The sequence below is a fragment of the Gracilinanus agilis genome, chromosome 3 (genome assembly GCF_016433145.1).
Source record: "Gracilinanus agilis isolate LMUSP501 chromosome 3, AgileGrace, whole genome shotgun sequence".
Taxonomy (NCBI): domain Eukaryota; kingdom Metazoa; phylum Chordata; class Mammalia; order Didelphimorphia; family Didelphidae; genus Gracilinanus; species Gracilinanus agilis.
Genome location: NC_058132.1, coordinates 14,803,929 through 14,826,298, shown reverse-complemented (window position 1 = coordinate 14,826,298; position 22,370 = coordinate 14,803,929). Strand labels below are relative to the sequence as shown.

Below are 22,370 nucleotides of genomic sequence, written 5' to 3'. Positions count from 1 at the left end.
AAGATTACAGCCAGTTACAGGGGGTAAAGAAGGAAAAAATATGAGTAAACAACAGAAAAAGAAAAAAAGAAATTACAATTGACAGTTTCTATCCAAGTAATGAACAAAAAGCAAATGGAACAGAGGAGGACCAAGGAACACCAAGAAAAAACAAAGAAACACCAGTGAATTGGAGACAGGCTTTGGAAGAACTCAAAATACAATTCAAAAAACAATTACAAGAAGCTGAAAACAATTGGGAATGGAAAATACATGAACTAAAACAAGAAAATAGTGTCTTGAAAGCCAAAATTGAACAGCTTGAATATGAGGCAAAGAGGTGAAAGATGACCTACAAAGAAAATCAGACCAGAAGGAGGATAGCCAAAAACCCAGGGATGAAATTTAGTCTTTAAAAATTACAATCCAACAACTAGAAGCAAATGACTTGACAAGGAAGCAAGAATCTATAAAACAAAATCAAAAGAATGAAAATTTTAAGGAAAACATGAAACACCTCAGACAAAATGACAGATCTTGAAAAATAGGTCCAGGAGAGACATTTTAAGAATTATTGGAGATTTTCTGACTTCCGGTTAAGATGGGGGCAGAGTAAGGAGCAGCTGCTCGATCTCTCCTAATCAAAGCATACAGGACTCCTCAAGGGGACATAAAAACAAATCCAGATGAACAAAGGGACCCCACAACAGGGCGCAGCATTGAAGGTATGTGGAATCAGGGCATTTCCACGCTATAAAGGGGTGAAACAGCTCTCACTAAAACGCGAGAGGAAGAAGGCCCTTCCACACCCCACACCATGCACAGCACCAAGGCCAACTCACAAGACTGAAAGCAGGATTGGGGCACCCAGTAAGTCACTGACAGCTCCAGGACTTGTACCTGAGAGCTGCAAGATTTAGGACCCCAAGTGGCTAAACAATGCGCACGGACTTTCCCAAGCATCTGCGCGGGGGAAGGCAGAGCCCTAGGAGAGGACAAAGATCTTGAGCGCAGGCTTGGACCCCGAGTGGGGACCCTGTGCAGATGGGAATGTGGCTGTAAAGGCAGCCCCTGAGACTGCTGAAGGAACCTTGTGCAGAGGGGCAGACCAGGGACAACCAGGAGGCTCATCCTCAAGGACAAGGAGACCTGAGCCCTCCTCAGTAGCCTAGAAAGAGCAGACAGACCCTGAGTGTGAAGACAAAGCTGAGAAGGGGCGGGGCTAACAATGGCAAGCCGAAAACCCCAGAAGAAAAAGATTATCAAGAAAAACTCTGGAACACTCGACAACTTTTTTCACAGAGAAAATCCAGACAACAGAGGAGGACAAACAAGTATCCAAACCTTCCCAAAACAATGAAAACTGGTCATAAGCTATGGAAGAGTTAAAACAATGAGATGTTGAGGAAGATGGAAGAGATCTGGCAAGAAAATAACAGTTTAAAAGGCAGAATTTTGCAATTGGAAAGTGAGGCTCAGAAATCAAATGAACTGATGAGCAAATTGAACACCAGAAATGACCAGATTGAAAAGGAAAACCAAAAGATTATAGCCGAAAACCAGTCCCTTAAGGCTAGAATTGAGCAATTAGAAACTAATGATCTCTCAAGACAGCAAGAACAAATAAAACAAAGTCAAAGGACTGATAAAATAGAAGGAAGCATGAAATATCTCAATGAGAAATTGACAGATCAAGAAAACAGGGATAGAAGAGACAATTTGAAAATCGTTGGTCTTCCTGAAAAAGCAGAAATTAATAGGAATTTGGACTCCATACTTAAAGAAATTATTCAGCAAAATTGCCCTGAAGTTCTACAAGAGGGCAATATAGACATTGAAAGGATCCATAGATCACCCTCTACACTGGACCCAGAAAACTCAACACCCAGGAATATAATAGCCAAATTCAAGAGCTTTCAAGTAAAAGAAAAAAATCTTACAAGAAGCCAGAAAGAGACAATTCAAATATCAAGGAGCACCAATCAGGATCACACAGGATCTGGCAGCCTCTAAGCTAAAAGACCTCAAGACTTGGAATATGATATTCAGAAAGGCAAGAGAGCTGGGCCTTCAACCACGGATGAACTACCCATCAAAACTGACTATATACTTCCAGGGGAAAGTATGGGCATTCAACAAAATTGAAGATTTCCAAGTATTTGCACAGAAAAGACCAGGATTAATGGAAAGTTTGATATCCAACCACAAAAATCAAGAGAAACATAAAAAGTTAAATAAGAAACAGAGGGGAAAGAAAGAAAACTCATAATTTTTAAATTTGTCTCTTTAAGGGCTTCAATAAGATCTAATTATCTGTATTACTATGTGGAGAAATGCTATGTATAATTCTCTGTAGTGAACTCTATTCACTATTATAGTATTCACTATTATAGTAAACGGAAGAATAATTCATAGGGAGAGGGTGGAATACTAAATGGTCTAAGATGATATGGAAGGTAGGAAAGAGGGAGGTGATTAGTAGGGGACACCAAGAGAAACTTGATTGAATAAGAAAAATAGGATATTCTATTAAACACAAAGAGGGCATGGGAAGGGGGGGCAAATACTATTATAAGAAGGAGAGGAAGAGAGCATTAAGAGGTAATATTTAAACCTTACTCTCAGTGTAATCAACCCAGAGAGGGAAGAGTACCTATATTATCCATTGTGATATAAAACTCTATCTAACCCTACTGAGAAAGTCAGAAGGAATAAACAAAGGGAAGCAGGGGAGTGGGGAGGTCAAAAATGAGAGGGGAGAAGAAGGGGGAGGGAATTCATTAGGCCTTTAAAAATAAAAAGAGGGGAATAACAAGGGAGGGGGTAGAAAGGAAAGTTAATCAAGGGAGGGGATAAGGGATACCAGCTTAAAGCGAGCCACTGGTTTAAAAGGAAATAGTGTAAGAAGAAGGGGTAGGACTAGGAGAGGATAAAAAAATGTCAATGAATACACAACTGATAATTATAACTCTGAATGTGAATGGGATGAACTCGCTCATAAAATGGAAGCAAATAGCAGAGTGGATTAGAATCAAAAATCCTACCATATGTTGTCTACAAGAAACACATATGAGGCGGGTGGATATACACAAGTTTAAGGTTCAGGGCTTGAGCAAAATCTTTTGGGCATCAAATGAGAAAAAGAAGGCAGGAGTGGCTATTATGATTTCTGACAAAGCCAAAATAAAAATAGATATGATTAAAAAAGACAGGGAAGGTCATTACATCCTGATTAAAAGCAGTATAAACAATAAGGAAATAACACTGCTCAATATGTACGCACCAAGTGGCATAGCATCCAAATTCATAAAGGAGAAACTGGCAGAGCTCAAGAAGGAAATAGATAGGAAAACCATAATAGTGGGAGATCTAAATATTCCCCTTTCAGATCTAGATAAATCAAACCAAAAAATAAATAAGAAAGAGGTAAGGGAGGTGAATGAAGTCCTAGAAAAATTAGATTTAATTGATATGTGGAGAAAAATAAATTGGGACCAAAAGGAATACACCTTCTTTTCAGCTGCACATGGTCCATTCATAAAGATTGACCATGTAATAGGGCATAGAAACATTGCAAACAAATGCAAAAGAGCAGAAATAATAAATGTAACCTTCTCAGATCATAATGCAATAAAAATAATAATTAGTAAGGGCACCTGGACAGGAAAATCAAAAACTAATTTGAAATTAAATAATATGATTCTCCAAAACCAATTAGTCAAAGAAGAAATCATAGAAACAATCAACAATTTCATGGAAGAGAATGACAATGATGAGACATCCTACCAAACTCTGTGGGTTGCGGCCAAGGCAGTACTCAAGGGAAAATTTATATCCTTGAGTGCATATATTAACAAATTAGGGAGGGCAGAGATCAATGAATTGGGCATGCAACTCAAAAAACTAGAAAACAAGCAAATTAAAAATCCCCAGATGAAAACTAAATTAGACATACTGAAAATCAAGGGAGAAATTAATAAAATCGACTGTTTAAATGGGAGTAGTATCCAAAAGGAAGCCTCTTGGCTAGCAGACTCAGGAAGAAACCAGAGGTAACAATAATGGTGCAGGCAGGAGTTTTGAATTCTTAGAAGCACGTGGTCTAATGACTTTATCTATCAGCATGGCTTTAATTAAAATACTAATTTCTATATTTATAGACATGAATCCACTATTTGACAGAAACTGCTGGGAAATTTAGAAAACAATATGGGAGAGATTAAATTTAGATCAACACCTCACACCCTACACCAAGATATATTCAGAATGGGTGAATGACTTGAATATAAAGAGGGAAACTATAAATAAGTTAAGTGAACACAGAATAGTATACTTGTCAGATCTCTGGGAAAGGAAAGATTTTAAAACCAAGCAGGAGTAAAGAAAATTACAAAATGTAAATTAAATGGTTTTGATTATATTAAACTAAAAAGCTTTTGTACAAACAAAAACAATGTAGTCAAAATCAGAAGGGAAAAAACAAATTGGGAAAAAATCTTTAATACAAAAAACTCTGACAGGGGTCTAATTAACCAATTATACAAGGAGTTTAATCAATTGTATAAAAAAATCAAGCCATTCCCCAATTGATAAATGGGCAAGAGACATGAATAAGCGATTTTCAGATAAAGAAATCAAAACTATCAATAAGCACATGAGAAAGTGTTCTAAATCTCTAATAATTAGAGAAATGCAAATCAAAACAACTCTGAGGTATCACCTCACACCTAGCAGATTGGCTAAAATGAAAGAAGGGGAGAGTAATGAATGCTGAAGGTGATGTGACAAAATTGGGACATTAATGCATTGCTGATGGAGCTGTGAACTGATCCAACCATTCTGGATGGCAATTTGGAATCATGCTCAAAGGGCTATAAAAGAATGCCTGCCCTTTGATCCAGCCATACCATTATTGGGTTTGTACCCCAAAGAGATCATAGATAAACAGACTTGTACGAAAATATTCATAGCTGCGCTTTTTGTTGTGGCAAAGAACTGGAAAAGGAGGGTATGTCCTTCAATTGGGGAATGGCTGAACAAATTGTGGTATATGTTGGTGATGGAATACTATTGTGCTAAAAGGAATAATAAACTGGAGGAGTTCCAAGTGAACTGGAGAGACCTCCAGGAACTGATGCAGAGCGAAAGGAGCAGAACCAGAAGAACATTGTACACAGAGACTGACATACTGTGGTAAAATCGAATGTAATGGGCTCCTGTACCAGCAGCAATGCAATGACCCAGGACAGCTCTGAGGGATTTAGGGTAAAGATGCTACCCACATTCAGAGGAAGAACTACAGGAGAGGAAACATAGAAGAAAAACAACTGCTTGAACGCATGGGTCGGGGTGGACATGATTGGGGATGTGGACTCGAAACTACCACACCAATGCAACTACCAACAATATGGAAATTGGTCTTGATCAATGGCACATGTTAAAACCAGTGGAAATGTGCATCGGCCATGGGTGGGGGGAGTGCGGGGGGTGAAGGGGAAAGTAGGAGCATGAATCATATAATCATGTAACCATGTTAAAAATGAATATTAATAAATGTTTAAAAATCATGGGGGAAAAAAAAGTCTCCTGACTTCCACTGTCTGCTAGGCCTCTGCTGTCTGCAGCCCCTCTCAGCCTCACTCTTGCCCCCTAGGTCTGAGCTCCCCAGCCTCCTGGGATCTCTGGTCTAGCTGTTTTCATGGACAAGCCCCCATGGTCCAAGTTGGCTGCCCCAGGCCCAGCAATTGGCCAAAGTTTGTTCCTCCACTTGAGATTTTCCCTGAGTCTTAGTGCACTGAGCTGCTTCCACTGTCTGCTGCCTCTCTCAGCCCCACTCCTGTGTGGAAGGTCTCCAGCCTCCTGGGGTCTCAAGTCTTGCTGCTCTCAGGGGCAAGCTCCTAGTGGTGCCAGTTAGCTGCCAAGGAGCTAGATTTTGTGCTCCTGCTCACTCTAACTCTGGTACCCAACCTCTGACTCTGGTACTGTGGGTGGGATAGAGGAGGGTTGATCAGCTCACATTTTGATGGGAGCTATTTCCCCTCTCTTATATCATGGAAGTGCCCAAATCCCATGTACCTTCAATATTGTGCCCTATTGTGGGGTCCCTTCTTTCATCTAGATTTGGTTTTTTGGTCCTTTGGAGGTATGCTGGTGGGCAGTAGTGAGGAGAGTAAAAGTGCCCTGATTCTACTCTGCAACCATCTTAACCCAGAAGTCCCAGTACCCTCTCTTTTTAATGTTACTTTCACTGATAATTCATAGTAGTATCTAATGTTGAACTGCTTCATTGTGAAGAGCATTTTGGGGAGAGAGCTTTTCTTTTTTGGCTTTTCAATAAGTTGTCAGAATATGTCCCCACAGCAATGACTTCTATAGTGATGACTGTGGGTATTGAGCTGGAAACATTTCTATTCCCAAGATTCCTAATTTCTGGGTCCTTTGCTACCATTAATAAATTTTTGAGGGGATAGTAGTCAAATTGGTCTTGTTGGTTTAATTCATTTGAGTCAATTTGCCTTTTGTCTCTCCCTCCTGCTTTCAGGTGACTTTAGTTGGTAACATTTTGAAAAATCTTGCCCAAAATATTAATAAGCAATATTCTTCAAGGGGAATATTAGATTTCTAATATTGTCTTCAATTCCTTAGATATTAGCAAAAATGATACATTGATTACAAGAGGTTAATTAGTTTCATTTAATGAAGTAGAAATGTGAATGTTAAAGGTCAACTGGACATTTATTATCTCATAACTATGAGAGAGTAAAGGTTTTTAACAAAGAATTCCCCAATTCAATGTTGCTTCCAAGATATCACAGTGTAATTCCCAGAAATGCCATTAAAGAAGAAGTATTCAATCAGGCTTTATAATTCCCATTCTCCCCTCTCCACACTACCCCTCAGCCATGACTTATTAGTCAATAGTTCTACTTCTTGTCTCTGGGACCTAGGAAAATTTCTCTCCTCTCTGCTCTCAGTTGATTGTTTCATCCTTGTCATCTTTCAATGGTAATCCCGAAAAAAAGAATCTCCTCCAATCATTAGAAATTTCTGAAGGTGATTTGAACCTGATATAGAAATTCACTTCTTCACATGTATTTCACCTTTCCCCTTGGAAGGCCATATTACTTGTCATACACATGAAGCGACAATGAAAGTTTTAGATACAGCCCTTCAGTCTTTAAATCTAGAATTTACCTGGCCCATCACACATACAAACTCAAAACACATTCACACACCAAAAAAAAACCTAGGCATATACTTTCTTTTGGGAGCCTGTCCTTTATCACAGATTCAGAGATTAGTCTACTGAAAGTCTTCTATACTCAAATTTACATTTAATGGCTTGGGAAGGGAGAATATATTCTAGGAGATAATTGGGTACTTTTGAGACCTTGTCTTAAAAGCATAGGAAACAGACCCTAAAGAGATTCTGGAGCAAGTGTTAGAATTGATTTTTAGGATCTTAGTTAGCGCTATCCTTGCTAAGATCTCCTCTCCTAATCTAGGGGTTTCTTTACCCTTAAAAGAAATTGTTTCAGAAATCCCTAATTGTTCTTCCTATCTTTAGTGTCCCCTTCATCTTGTGTAATATTCTCCACGAAGTGTATTTTCCCTAGCCTCATTCAGATGAAATTCTTTCTCTAATTATTGTATTTTCATCCTTATAGGTAACATAATCAAATTAGACTTCTAACTTGATGTTCATATGGAGGATTATGAAAGGAGAATTTTTTTAATTAATCCTGTGTAATTTTGGAATATGTATGGAAACCCCTTCAAGTTGATGGAAGGAACCCTTTAAGACACTTTGATTTTCCTTAATGAAGTGTTTTTCCCCCTCTAGTTAACAAATAAAAAGTACAATTGATTATGCAATTTTCTAATACAGTTCACTTAACTGTGTTATGCAAAAAAGTGCTATAATATAAAATGCTGCTTACCTAAGTAGGGTTGCTTAAAAAAAAAAAGGAACAATCTTTTGGAGGAGATGGGACAGAAGGGGATTGCTAGCACAGATGGAAAGGTGGGATTTGGCAAAGAATAAGTCTGCCACTTTGTGTGAGTGGAAGAAAGGAGAAGATAACAACAGAAAATATCTGAGGGATATAAGATGAATAAGACAAGAAAAGACTGAGTTTAACTTTTTCCCAAAAAATATGAAGCAAGATTCTCATATGAATGAGTTGGAGTTAAGAATTCACAGAAAGTTTTCAGAGGGATGAAAGTATTTGGAAGAGCCTTCAGAGATAAGAGGTTAGTAAGGTTATATCAGAGTTGTAGTAGGACAGCCTAATGGCATTGGGTGCTCAGTTGCCATTATATAATGTAAATTTGTAGAGGACTCACTCAAAAGTGTTGCCTAATTTTCTCTACCTATATTCAGCTTTAAATGTTTAAAAGTGAAGTTGGTGACTGGTGTGAATCACCAACAGATCAGGCTTAGGAGGCATTGTTAACAAAGGGAGAGGTAAAAAGCCAATTTTCAGTGTCTCCTCTGTTCACCTGAGTTTTATTGCTATATATTTTTCACCAAATTGAATGTTTATAGCTAAAATGTGAGCAATTCATCATTTCGTTCAAATTGCTGATATTTTTGAGTCAAAATAAAAGAAAGCATCCACCCATGAAAAAGTGAGTCCATTATGTCAAATAGGTGCTTTGGAGTATCCCACTTTCACCTCACTCACATAATAAATTGATAAAGTGAACAGATTCTTTTTAGCTCCTATCAAGACCTTGGTAGAATGCCTTCACTGTGAAATTTGCTATAAAATTTAATTAACAATACTGAAGAAGAATGAGGAAATAGTATTTGTTTTAAGCTTCCTAAATGATATAGAGTTCCCGACACTGCATGTAGTTCTAAAAACTATGTTATAGTTTTTATATAGAACTACATTAAAAATTATATTATAGTTTCTGAACTGGATATGGTTCTGAAACTATAAACAAAGTGATTTTATTTCTTCTAAAAGTTTAGTTATTCCCACTTAATGACTAAGAAATTCTGATGTTACCAATATGAACTAACTTGTTTATTATCACACAATAAAAGAACAGATATAGACTTTTAATCAATGACTCCCAACTTCAGTTTCCTTTCTAGGGCATCTCCATGTGTCTTCCAGAAATGAGAACTTGATTACTAAAGAAGCAAGCAGCGCACAGAACAGAAAATTATCTTGTCCCTCTGCTTGTGATAGATTAGCTGAGCATGTGTCCCTGGGAGCCCAGGAAAGTTTCTCTCCCCTTTGCTTTTGATAATTTATTTGATTATTGGTAGAATTCATTAGGAATCTCAGTTGGGGAAATTCCCTAAGCCTTAGAAATTCCTGAAGGTTATATGATTAGGGTTTAAAAGTTTACTTCTTTGAGTACATTATGGATTCCCATGGTAGACACTGGCTTTTATCTTGCCCATGACACAATAACCAGTGCCCTGGGAGCAGATAGGCTCAGACATGGTAGTCCTTATAAGCAGGACCTGTCACATAAACATCCATATTCCAAGGCAAATATTCTCCTTAGTGAAGCTCTGTCCTTCATCACAACAGCAGAGAACACCTTGGTGGTAAGTGTAAATTTTGTCTAATTCTTAGACTTAATGACCTAGAAGCAGGGAACCTTTTCCAGGAGCTGCTGGGTAGACAAGAGTGTTATTTGAGACCTCATTCTTCTGGGGGCAGTAAAAGAAACCTCCAACTACTGGGGAACTTGAGTAAGAGTTTTTCTTCTGCCTCCTATCATAGCTCTTTCTATGATGAAATCTCCACTAATCAAAGCCTCATCATTTCTGCTAACAATTAATAATACATCTAACTAATGTTCCTGACTCCAGCATCTCTTGGATCTCATTCACTTTTCTGGACTTGAATATTTTCCTCAGTGTCACTCTTATCATATGCCACCTCTGATCGTTGACTTTCTACTCTCATGCCTCTCCTTTTTTTCCCCTAAAATTTAAGCTGCTACTATGCAAGTCCTTCTCTCTGTTGAGTGATATAGATTATCTGAAGTCATGTAATCACCTGGGCTTCCTCCATGGTAGTTGTCTCTCTCTTATTTTTCATCCCTCTGATGTCTCGATTTTCCTCTTTCTGACTAAGTCACCTATTACATTTGTCTCTCTCCTTGATGTTCTTCTTTTCTTTATGCTCTTCCTATTACCCTTTCTGCTCTCAGATCTCTTCATTTATTGCTTCTCATCTTCCTTTTCTTAATTTCTTGGGGAAAAATATCTTCCTTCCCTTCTCTCTTATCTGTTTACAAAACTGTTCCTATGTTGTCATCTTTCTGCTCAAATTATCTAAAGGCTTTCTTTTGTTAAAGCATAGCATTTGGGGATTATGGGAGGGAAAGCTGACAGTATATATGGAGATTATAATATTTTTAATCCTACATTTCCAGTTTCCTTTCCATTCACTCAATTAACATGATTCAAAGTTGCCCATATGATCTGATCCTCCCTTTCCTGCTTGAGCTTACTATTGCCTCTGAATTCTCCACAGCAGTTAAAATTCATTGTTCTAAGTGCCATAATTTGACTTCTTTCAGAGCTCCACAATTTGTTCATAAGAGCAAAGAATGGTGCTGAATTTAGTGTCCCAAAAATAGATTTCAAAATCTGTGTTGCTAAGATATGACAAAATTTATTTAATTGTTTTTTTTTATCCCAATTCGTGCCTCCCCCTTTTGTGTGAAGCTTTCCCTGACAATAGGAATTGAAAGGGACCTCTCCCTTTCCTGAACTATTACTTCATGTGAATCTAAAATATAATCACAAATCTTGAAGTGAGCACAGGAGATCTCCCTGGATTCCTTTAACTTTTCACAAAATCAAAACCTTCTATTCACTCTTCCCAAAATGTGACCCTAATTCTAGTATTCTCACGGCTTCCTTCCTTCCTTCCTTTCTTCCTTCCTTTCTTTCTTACTTTTTTTAACCCTTGCCTTCCATCTTGGAATGATTTCAAGGCAGAAGAGTGAGGGTCAAGTGACTTGCCCAGAGTCACACAGCTGGGAAGTGTCTGCGGCCAGATTTGAATCTAGGACCTCCCGTCTCTAGATCTGACTCTCAATCCACTGAGCTACTCAGCGGCCCTGTTCTCATAGCTTTCTTGAAGAACTCCAACGGTTGAGAGACCCCCTGACTCATTTCCTTGTTCCTTCGGACAACTCCAGTTTTTAGCAAGGTTTTACCCCACTTAACTAGAATGTTTTCTTCACTATATAGACAGTACTGAGCTATACTATTCTTATTTGTGTCAGGAATTGTCTTGTCGGTATGCTGAAAACCTATACCCTCCACAAAATATTGTTATTAAATGGACAAAATAAAAGATAAATGATTGCCCAGTAAACTAATTATGTTGTCATACATTCAAAGACATTAAACAAAATTGTTCATAGATTCTAAGAAATTATGTGCTAGTACAAATTATTCATTTTTAAAAAGAGGGAAAATGACAACCCAAGACTCAGCAATAATTTGTATTCTTCAATATTGTAGGAAGTGATAGAACTACTTCTAGAACTAAAGTTTTATGGCTACCACGATTTTGATCTTACATTAAACCTCTTCTCATTATGGCCATTAAGGTAGTATTCTGATCAATGCTTTCTTTTATCAGTTCTCCTTTTCATTAGTCCATTTTTTTCTCCTGTTCCCTTCCTGTTTTATTTATCGTGGGGTAAGAAACACTTCTATTGAATATTTACATATATTTTCCTTCTTTCAACCAATTTATGTCAGAAATGTGAATGAGTTTCAAGAGTCACCTGTCCCCTGAACATTTTCCCCTCCACTGAAAGAGCTACTTTGAAATATTTTTCCTCTTCTATGAAATGATTTTTCTCATTCTTCCTACAAAGAAATGACTACATGACATAGCCATATAACTCCAAGAAAATGGAACAAAAAACTGGTTTTCTAAATGCATATTAAGATGCATTTCATGCTTCTTTTTGTTTTCTTCATTCAAGTTATTGTTATTGTTATTGTTAATGATCCTAACCATTTTAGTGAGTTAAGTTCCCAATGCTAGATTTCAGAGAAAACCTGGAATTTCAAAGTAAACTTCTCCATATTTCACTTCCTCATAAAACTTCTGTTTATACAGACAATCTATGGCAAATTGTACCTTGGGTCCCAAAAAGAGGTTTCTTGTAAAATCTAGGTCTCCACTTGGTATTTAAATAATTTTTCAAAATAATACTATTGTTCAAAACAATAACTCCAGAAATTGTATGGAGAAAGAATCAGTTTTGTGAATCATATTGCTTTGTCTTGCTCAGAGGTTCTATTTATGAAGTTCTGTGGATGTCTCTCATTGTAGACATATGAACTTTATGTGTTTTGGGGAAAGAAAAATAATAACATGGAAAAATATTACTCTTGAATCTTAGAATTAGATGAGATGGCCCAAGATAAGGTTAAATTTTGAGGAAAAGGAGGAAATTATTTGAGTTAAAATTAACAACTCAAATTCACATTAATTTATCATTTAAGATGGATAACCCCAAAACACACTAAAATTTCTGTGAAAAAATATTACAGGTATAAGATAGTTCATCTCCTGTAATATATTGTGGATGACCAAGAGTCACAGAGATCTGGATTTAAATCTGGGTCTCAGACACTAAGTGTGAAACAGAGTAAGACACTCAACTTCTGTTTGCCTCAGTTCCTCACCTGTAAAATGGAGACACAGTAGGGAAGAAAATGGCAAAACACTCTAGTACCTTTGCTAAGAAAATGAAAACAACCATGTAGTCACAGTGTCTGACTCAACTGATAGATGAAAATACTAATATTTTTATTTTTATCTCAACAGTGATAGGTAAGAGCAGTGGATAGAGCCCTGGTCCCAGAATCAGGAAGCTCTAAATTCAAATCTGACCTCAGACACATATTAGCTGTGTGACCCTGGGTATTTCACTTGTCCACTGCCTCAGTTTCTTCAAAGATTAAATGAGGATAAAAATGACATCTACATTGCAGGGATAATAATTATGAACATATAAGTGTTTTATAAATCTTAGTTATAATTATATCTCTCATGAAAGCAGTCTTATTATAACAAAAACTTACTTCTTTATATCTTGTAACTAGAAGCTTTGTAACAAACATTATTTTTCTCACTTCATAAAAGATTAGTCATATATATTTGTGTGAAGACACATATAAAATTTATGTGTTACAGATTCGGATTTCCTTCTGCTTGCAAGTGGAGAATATATTATTTTAATTTAAAAACTTCAGGACCATTTTTTCTTTTTCATTGTTGTTCACTTGGCAGTGGTGTGACAACATATGCATCAAAGGAAAATTTCACATCGCAATCTCAGTATAGTTAAGAGAGATTGAAATTTTGAAGTAATAATTTAGAGAAAATGCCACAATATTTATTTTAAAAGGGAATTTATTAGGTGATCTTGATTAAATTCATAAATTTTTACATACCTTATGGCAATTTCTCTGTCTGAAAATATATCTATAACATGTGTACTACTATGATTGTCATTTACCTCACTTTTGATATTTCATTTTCTTTTTAATACAACTGAAACTCATTGTGGGTAGAAACTCTTTCATTTGAATGGTTTCATCTACACCATGTAAGGGTGAAAATTGGTTTTGCCAATATTTGTAATTTGCCAATAAATGTAAGATTTAGAATTGGTTTGACTAAATATAGGAATTAAAATAATTGAATTATGGTCACCATTAATAAAAACAATTAACATCTTCAGTCAAAATGACTGTAAGCAGCTTTTATTTACAACAATGTAGAGATATTAAAGTGGGAAACAGTAAAATTGCCTAGCTACAAATACCCTAATCCTGATCCTAATGCCTCCAGACTGGGAATGTGGATCCAAAAGCGAGTCTCACCAGAATCCAAAGTCTTAATTAGCAAGCCAAAATCTGAAGAAACAGGAGATACTGAAAAGTCTGCCAAGAACCTTCAGTGCACAGGAGGCTAAGACTGCCAAGAATATCACCAGAGTTCATGCTGAAGAGAGTGTCCCACCAAAGAGTCCACCAAGAGGGAGAGTCCTCACCAAAGAGCCAAGGAAGGAAAAATGAATCAATCTTCTCTGTCTCACCTTTTATAGTACTTTTCCCACTTCAGTTCCTGTCTCTCTCCCACTTCATGGGAATCAGTCACAGCCTCCCAATTTGCCTAGCACTGCCCAAGAGGAGACAGTACTTGTGGCCTTTCTAGAAAGTGGCTGGTGAACTCTCTTACCTAGTGACTTATCAAGTGCTAAGTAGGGGCACTTCAAATTCTTGACTGATGAAATTAAAGGTCGCTGATTGATTACATTAAAAATGAACAAAGAGAGCTTGAATTCTCTTTCACAACCACTTTGTATATTACCAAGCATATAATTGGCATGTAAGAAATGCTTGTTGATTGACTATTTGGTTCTTCATATTTATCATTTTTTTATAACACTAAGACCTTATTTTACACATATACTTGAAAACTTGCACGAATTACTTAACTGGTTGAAATGTAGGGATCTGATGCATTGAATTCATAAGAAGAAACTCATGTTCACAAAACACAGCCTAATCTCTAAAATAAAATCCTTTAGGATGTTAATAAAACTTATATTTTTCTTTAGGGTCATCTGGACCTGACCATCATTGTTCTCCTCAAGATATTGAGAAAATGAAGCTTAGTGACTTCTTGTGTACCATTGTCTTTTTTGCTCAGATTGGAATTGGGTCTCTAGGGAATTCTTTCATACTGTTACTTTACATCTTCATTTTCCTCAGTAGTCACAGTAGAAGATCCATAGACTCTATTTTTATCAACTTGGCCTTAGCCAATTTGAAAGTGCTTCTGTCCAAGGGAATCCCTCAGACAATGTTCTATTTGGGCTTGAAAAATTTCCTGGAACCTGTTGAGTGTAAACTTATTCAGTACCTTCATAATCTGTCCCGAAGTATTTCCCTTAGTACCACCTGCCTCCTTAGTGGTTTTCAGGTCATCATTATCAGTCCCAGTAACTACAAATGGTCTAAGCTTAAAGTCCAAGCCAAAAAGTATATTGTCTATTCTTGTCTCTTCTGCTGGTGCTTCCACCTGTTGATATATTTCACCATGCTTGGGATCATGCATAACTCAAGATTTATGAGTAACAACACAAGATGGTGGAATCTGGGATATTGTTCAATTGCAAGTCCTAACTCATTTAATGCCTCATTTCATATATTGGTCTTCTCTCTTCCTGATGTCATTTGCATAGCATTCATGATCTGGGCCAGTGCCTACCTGGTTTTTCTTCTGCGTAGCCACCATCAGCAAGTCCAACATATTCACCATCTCCACATTTCTCCCAGAACTTTTCCTGAGATAAAAGCCACCCATGGAATTCTTTTACTAGTGTGCACATATGTCTCCTTCTATTCCATTGATTCCATCTTGACATTTTCTGCTTTTCAATTTGGCAAATATGACTCTTTTCTCCTTCCCACTGCACAGTTCATGGCTGCATGTTTTCCAACTATTTGTCCTTTTCTCCTGATGTCCTATGATTCCCAACTCCACAGATACCATCAGCATCTAAGGTGAAAGAAAAGTTCTCGATATGTGCTTGTTCCCAATCATACTCCATTCAAATAATCCATTATTACACTCTGTCAAATACATCCTTTTCATAAGCTAGTGGGAAGCAGATATCTTACATTTAGGTCAAATGATTATTGAAATTAAGGATGGAAATTACTCTAATAATCAGGGATTCCAAGGCTATCATTGTTTATAACTGGACATTCTAATCTAGATATTGAATATACTGTTCTAAGTCACATTGATAGCGAGTGACAGAATCAGTCCTTGGACTCATATCATATGGTTCCCAAACCACTGAAAAGTCCTTTATACCAAATCATGCCCTGAACTTTCTCATCTTCTCTCTGTCACATGAGGCTTTCTTTACTGTAAAACCCATCAAATATTTTGAGAACAAATACACTATAGCAGTGATGGCAAACCTATGGCACAGGTGCCAAAGATGACACACAGAGTTCTCTCTGTGGGCATGCAGGCTGCCCTCCCTCCCCAATCCACCCCCAGTGTTCCTTACTAGAAAGGCAGAGGGACTCAGGCAGAATTGCTCCATTTCACCTGATGACAGTTTTTTGCATTACCCAACCCTCTGACCAGGAGTATATTGGGGGTAAGTGGACAACTGACAAGAAGCAGAGCTGGAGGGGAGAGGAGTGCTCAGGTCACTCCCCTCCCCTGCTCTGTATGCACCTCTCATCACCTTCCCCTCTTTCTATCAGGCCAATGAGGGTGCTTCCTCCATCCCCTGTCTGGGGTAATAGGATATGAGGTATGGAACTCAGTCTTTGGTGGGGGAACCAGCACAGCACTTGATATAGGGGGTGGAGTCGGGGTGGGGTCTCACTCTCTGTATCTAAAAGGTTCACCATCATACTATAATTCATAAAATGCTAAACTCAGAGACAGAAATGCTTGTAATCAAATGTCATCTCTATCATTTAGGAACACTATACCATGTGTAAAACTGTACTATCAATAAGGATCAATATCTCCATTTATACAGGTATGTAAAAAATAGTTGTTTGTAACTGCATTGCAAAATTATTTTTAAAACTAAAATAGAATTATTAAAAATAGTTTAAAAATTTTAAGAAAGTATAGAGATTAATATTTTGACTGTTATTATTTGAGAAGAATTGAATAGAGAAACACAAAACTATCAATTAAGATCTCTTGAGGAATATATATATATATGTATATATATATATATATGTATGTATGTATATATATGATATAAAATATCTGCTAAATACTAGAAAGGAAATTGATAAATATAACTTTCTGCAATATATTAATTGTAGATTTTTTCTTTCTTTCATTTTCTTGGAGGACCCATGACATCACAATGTGGCATTGCAACATAATTGATAATGAGTGATGTCTATACTAAAGGATGAATTGGATTTCAGGAGGGCAGAGTCACACAAATTCATCATCCAAATTCTATGTTCCAGTCATGGAAGTCCAATGTTAGGAAAAAGACTGGTGAAGATTGAGGATTGAGTAGATGACCTTGATGTCTTCAATGTCTGACCAAGCTCTAAAACTTACATTACATCTGCTTTAACTGCTTTCATGACAACTGGAAAAGATTTTTCACATCTACCCATTCTGACAGGGAAGGTCTTCACATGCTTTTTATTTGGCCTTTGCCCTTACTTGAGGCTTCAGGCTTGTTTTGGAGGAAACCATTGTAGTATAAAATAAAATTTATCAATAAAATTATTGGAAAATGTAAAATATTCAGTTCCATGTCAATCAATATATCACAGTATTATTTTAAAATTTTTTAAATATAGTGAAATTTATGTGTTAAGACAAACCAACAAAAAATTTAATAGGAGTTATTGGGGCACGAGAGTCATGATTGCGGTTCCAATGTTTGGAACAGTGGTGGAAAAAAGTGAAGGATTAAAAAGAGATACTTATACCAGCAGGCTTTAGCAGTCCTAATTTATTACCTCATGTTTCTCCTCCATCAGGATTCTCCCTCTGGTTGAGTCAGAAGAAATGTGTATACCCCATTTGCCTGCAAGAATTGAGTTAGCCCATCATGGGAATCAGACAGTCAACAAAAATAATTTTGACTAGAACCTGACAGCTGGAGCCAGGGAAGGAATTTTCCCCTGTCCCAGTACCTCTTTCTCGAGATTGTTTTTTCTCAAGGCTGTGCCCTTTTCCTGACTCCTTCAAGAATCAAGAGGAGAGGAGGGAACATCTGGGAGGATTTAACCCTTTGGCTCCCCACAAGGAGTAAGCAAAATAAGTGACAAAAATGAACCTAATATGACCTAAACTTTAATTCTACTACAAAGCAGTATTCATTAGAATGATACTACTTCAAAAGTAGAGCAAATATTCAGGGGAACAAATTGCTTCCAAGTCATACATAAGAAAATCAGCACCATAGCATAGTGCTTGTTAAATGGTTCAACCTCAATTACTTGCTAAAGATTCACTTTGTGAGTCAAAATTTTGGAAAAACTGTAACAGAAATCAGGTATAGACCACAGCCCAAACATTGGGAGTAAAAATGGAGAAGGATAACATTTGATTTTTAATTTGTTTATATGGGTATTGGATGTGGGGTTTTGGATTTTCAATGATTTTTACAAAAATGAATAATATGGAAATAGGTACTGAGTGATAATACATGTATAACCCAGTCAAATTGCTTGTCAGCTCTGGGAGGGGAGGGGAAAGGGGAGAGGGAAAGAATATGAATCATATAAGCATGGAACAATATTTAAATTAAAAAATTAACAATAAAAAATGTCAAAAAACTATCATTAAAAACTCTACATATAATTGAAAAAATAAACTTCAATAAAACTTCAATAAAAATGTACCTATCTAAAGGGGGAAAAGTTTACCACTTTGGATAAATCATACTCTGTACTTATCAGTAGAATCTGCCACACATGGGTGAGGTGGATGATAAGAGGAAGGTAGGCTAGGAGAAGGAAGGGGAAAGAAGGGAAAAAAGGGAAAGCTGGGGTAGCCCCCAAGCCCAGGAGGGGAAATTGACCCAAGCTCTTCCGTGCTTAATAAAGATCAGGTAGCACTTATTGTTAGAATAGCTAGGTTTTATTTAGATTAGGAAAGGGAAAATCAGGTAGGGGAAAAGGGTCTCCTCTGGTAGGCACTCCTCCCAGGTCAAGAGTCTCCTGGTTGAGGGAGTACCTCCAGGGTCCAGAGTGTCTCCAGGGTAGAGAGAGTTTCCAGGGTCAAGAGCTCCAAAAGGCTTAAAAACTCTCTCTTTTATACTTTCTCCGACACCTCCCACAAAGGAAGTGGAAGGTGTTGGGGGAAGTTGTAGCAGGGAGTCCTAGGAGATGTAGTTTCCAAGAGCTTAGAATATTTTTAAACAGCACACATGCTCACACACTAAGAGGTATCCAGATATTTACCTAGGCAAATATCTTCCTAAATGAAGTTCTATACTTCATCACAAGAACAGTGAACATCCTGGTAAATGTCTTTTATGTCTAATTCTTAGATTAAAAGGCTTAGAAACTTAGAATCTCTCTCAGGAGCTCCTTAGGTAGACAGACATTTATTTGAACCCTTATCTTTCTGGGGACAAGAAAAGCAACTTCAAACCACTCCAGAAGAGGTGTGAGAATTTTTCTTCTGCAACCTAGAATAGCTTTCCCTATGTTGAAATCCCTGCTAATCAGAGATTCATTTTTTCTCATACCAATTAATTCAATGACATCAAACTCTTCCTTCTGTCTTCAGCATCCGTAGTATCTCATTCAGTATCTGGGACTGGGGTACTCTCCCAGTATTACTTTCATCATATATGACACTTGTGATCATTGACTTTCTACTCTTATGGCTCTTCTTCTTTCTGTAATTTAGGCTGCTATTATGTCAATTCTGCTCTCTCTTTATAGCTCTAAAGCAGTAATGGTGAACCTATGGCACATGTCCCCAAAAGGGCATCCAGAGTCCTCTCTGTGGGCACACCTGCAGTCCCAATAGAGTTCATTATGAGAAAGCCAGAGGGACTGGGGGTAGAGCTGTTCCCCTCCACCTCTCGATGCACCCGAAGATATTCCTTACTTCATCTGCCCTTCTTCCAAGTGCTTCCTCCCTCCCCTGTCTGGAGTAAGGTGCTGGGTCAGAGGGGCTCATATACTGAGTGAGGATGTGGTGCAGATGGCAGCCTGTTCAGTCTGTGGTGAAGATGATTCCTATGGTGGGGTTGGAGAGGAGCTAGGTTTGAGGCGAGCATAGTTCACAGCATGGCACATAGCTGGAAGGGAGTGAACACTGGGGGGCCACACTCCTCCCCCTCTCTGCGTGAATTTCTCATCACTTGTCCCTTTGCCCAACAGCCCAGTGGGGATGCTTCCTCCCTCCCCTTTCTAAGGTAAGGGGGTCTGGGAGGCAAGATTAGGAGGCAGGAGTTGTCACTTGGCCTCTGGGGTCTGATCTATGGACATTCTCCTCCTAACTGTTCCAGGAACAAGACACTCCATCTCTCAGCTCTGCATTTTCTCAGGCTATCCCCCACATTAGGAATTATTTCACTACTTCACTCTTATTTATTGATCTCTTTAGCTTCCTTACTATATGAACTAAAACCCCACCTTCTTCAGAAAGCCCTCACTAAAATCTCTTCACTCGATTGCTTTCTCTCTCCTAATTAAGTTATTTTTATTCTACATATTTTGTTTTCTACATAGTTTTGGTGGGATGAGATCAGAAAGCATATTGTAAAGTGATAAGAAGTGAAAGACAAAATAGAAAATTGTGATGCTAATTTTAGAAAGACTTTTCAATGACTTTTATCACAGAGGTTAGAAGAAATATAAGTTGGTAGTATAGATACAAGAACAGAAACATCAAGTGTGGACTTTTTGATGATGATAGAGACATGGGCATATTTGTTGTCAGTATAGCATGAACCAATAGATAGAATGGGTCTAATGATAAAAGATCAAGTAGGGTTAATAGTAGGGAAAATCTTTTGGAAGTGATGGGAGAGAAGGAAATCATTGTTCAAATAGAAAAGTGAGGCTTGGCAAGGAGTAAGGCCACCAGTTTTTGTGAAAGAGGTAAAGAAAGAGATGGTGATAGAAAATCTATCTGTAATGCATGAAAAAGGATAGAAAAGGTGAGTAGCTTCAATTATTTTGGAAAATATGAATCAATATTCTCATAAAATTGAGTTGCAGTTGAGGGGCTATGTGCAGTCTTTGCTGGAATAAAAAAATATGGAAAAGTCACTGTGGAGTATTTAATTAGCTTATACAGGAATTATAGCAGAATGGCATAGTGGCTTTGAATACCCAATTGTGGTTGCATAGCAAAAATTTGTAGAGGACTCATGCAAACAGTTGAATAATTTTCTCTTCATATGTTCAGCACTAAATGTTTAGGAGTTGAGTCATCTGTAGATCAGGTTGAGCAGAGCATAATAAATGATGTAATACAAGGACTATGTACTCAAAAGATGTTGGTGTTGAATTAAACTGGCTGACCAAGGGATCAAGATGGAGGAAAAGAGGGAAAAATGGTTAATGTAGAAGATATGGCATGGGAGAAAACAGAGTGATTATAGTTTCAAGGAGTTCACAACCTGTCTGCAAAGGAGGTTTGGGAATGGGAAGTAGAAGATATAGAAAGCTAATTTCAAGTGTCTCCTCTTTTACAGGACCTTTAATTGCTACAGGTTTTTGGCCAGCTAGAATGCTTCTAGTTACTTTGTTGATGATCCATCACTCCATTCTTATGGTTGATATGCTAAATAACAACAATGAACCAGTAAAAAATGAGTCCATAAGGTCAATCCATGCTTTTGAGAATTTCAATCCCACCCTAGACTCATTAATTTGTAAGTTGAAAAGATTCTTTTTAGGTCCTAACAAGCTGATCTTGGTAGATAATATCGTTATGCAAAACCTCATAGTAAAATTTAATTAGCATTAATAGAAAGGAATGGAGTAAAGGATGAAATTGTTTTTAACTCTTAAAGATATCAATTTTTTCAGAAATGGTTAATTATTCCCACTTAATAAGGGGAAAACTCTGATATTATTAATGCCAACTAAATTATTCCTTATCACATAATAAAGCAGTAGACATAAGCCTTTATTCCAGACTCACAATTTTAGTTTTCTTTCTAGGGCATGACAATGTGTCTTCTAGAAATATGGTCTTGTTTACTAATCAAGCAAAATACAAGGAAGAAAATGACATTTTCCCTCTTCTTGTGATATATTAATCACTTTAGCATCTTCTCTGTGAGCCCAGGAAAGTTTCTGTCCCCTTTGTTCACAGCAAATTACTTGATCATTGTCATCAATCACTAGTAATTTCAGATAGGGAAATTCCCTTAGCATTAGAAATGCCTGAAGGGTATACACATCAGGTTAAAAAGTTTATTTCCTTGGTTACATCTTAGATTCCCATGGCAGGCAGTGTCATTTGTCATGTTCATGTTAATAAAGTGCTCTGGGAGCATATAGGCTTGGAAAATCCAGTCCTTTTAAGAACTATTACACATCCAGACATATAAAGAGGCAGATTTTTTCCTTATTGAGCTCTGTTCTTCATCACATCAACAGAGAACACCTTAGTGGTAAGTGCCCTTTAGGTTTCATTCCTAGATTTTAGGGATGATAAAGAGGGAACCTCTACCAGGAGCTACTTAAATAGACAAAATTTTATTTGAACCCTTGTCTTTTTAGGGACAGGAAAAGAATCAACAAACCACTCTGGAACAAGTGTAATAATTGTTTTTCTGCATCTTATTATACCTTTCTCTATGTTGATATCTATGCTGATCAAATCTTT

General features: G+C 37.2%; 2 protein-coding genes across 2 annotated transcripts in view; both read left to right on the top strand.

Annotated features, from left to right (window-relative positions):
* LOC123240770 (zinc finger protein 91-like) overlaps positions 1-22,370 on the top strand; it is a 730,881-nt gene that overhangs the window by 289,239 nt on the left and 419,272 nt on the right. The window lies entirely within an intron of this gene.
* Positions 14,661-15,566, top strand: LOC123239902 (vomeronasal type-1 receptor 1-like). The gene has a single exon (XM_044667224.1). The coding sequence runs from the start codon at positions 14,661-14,663 to the stop codon at positions 15,564-15,566; it is 906 nt and encodes a 301-aa protein (XP_044523159.1).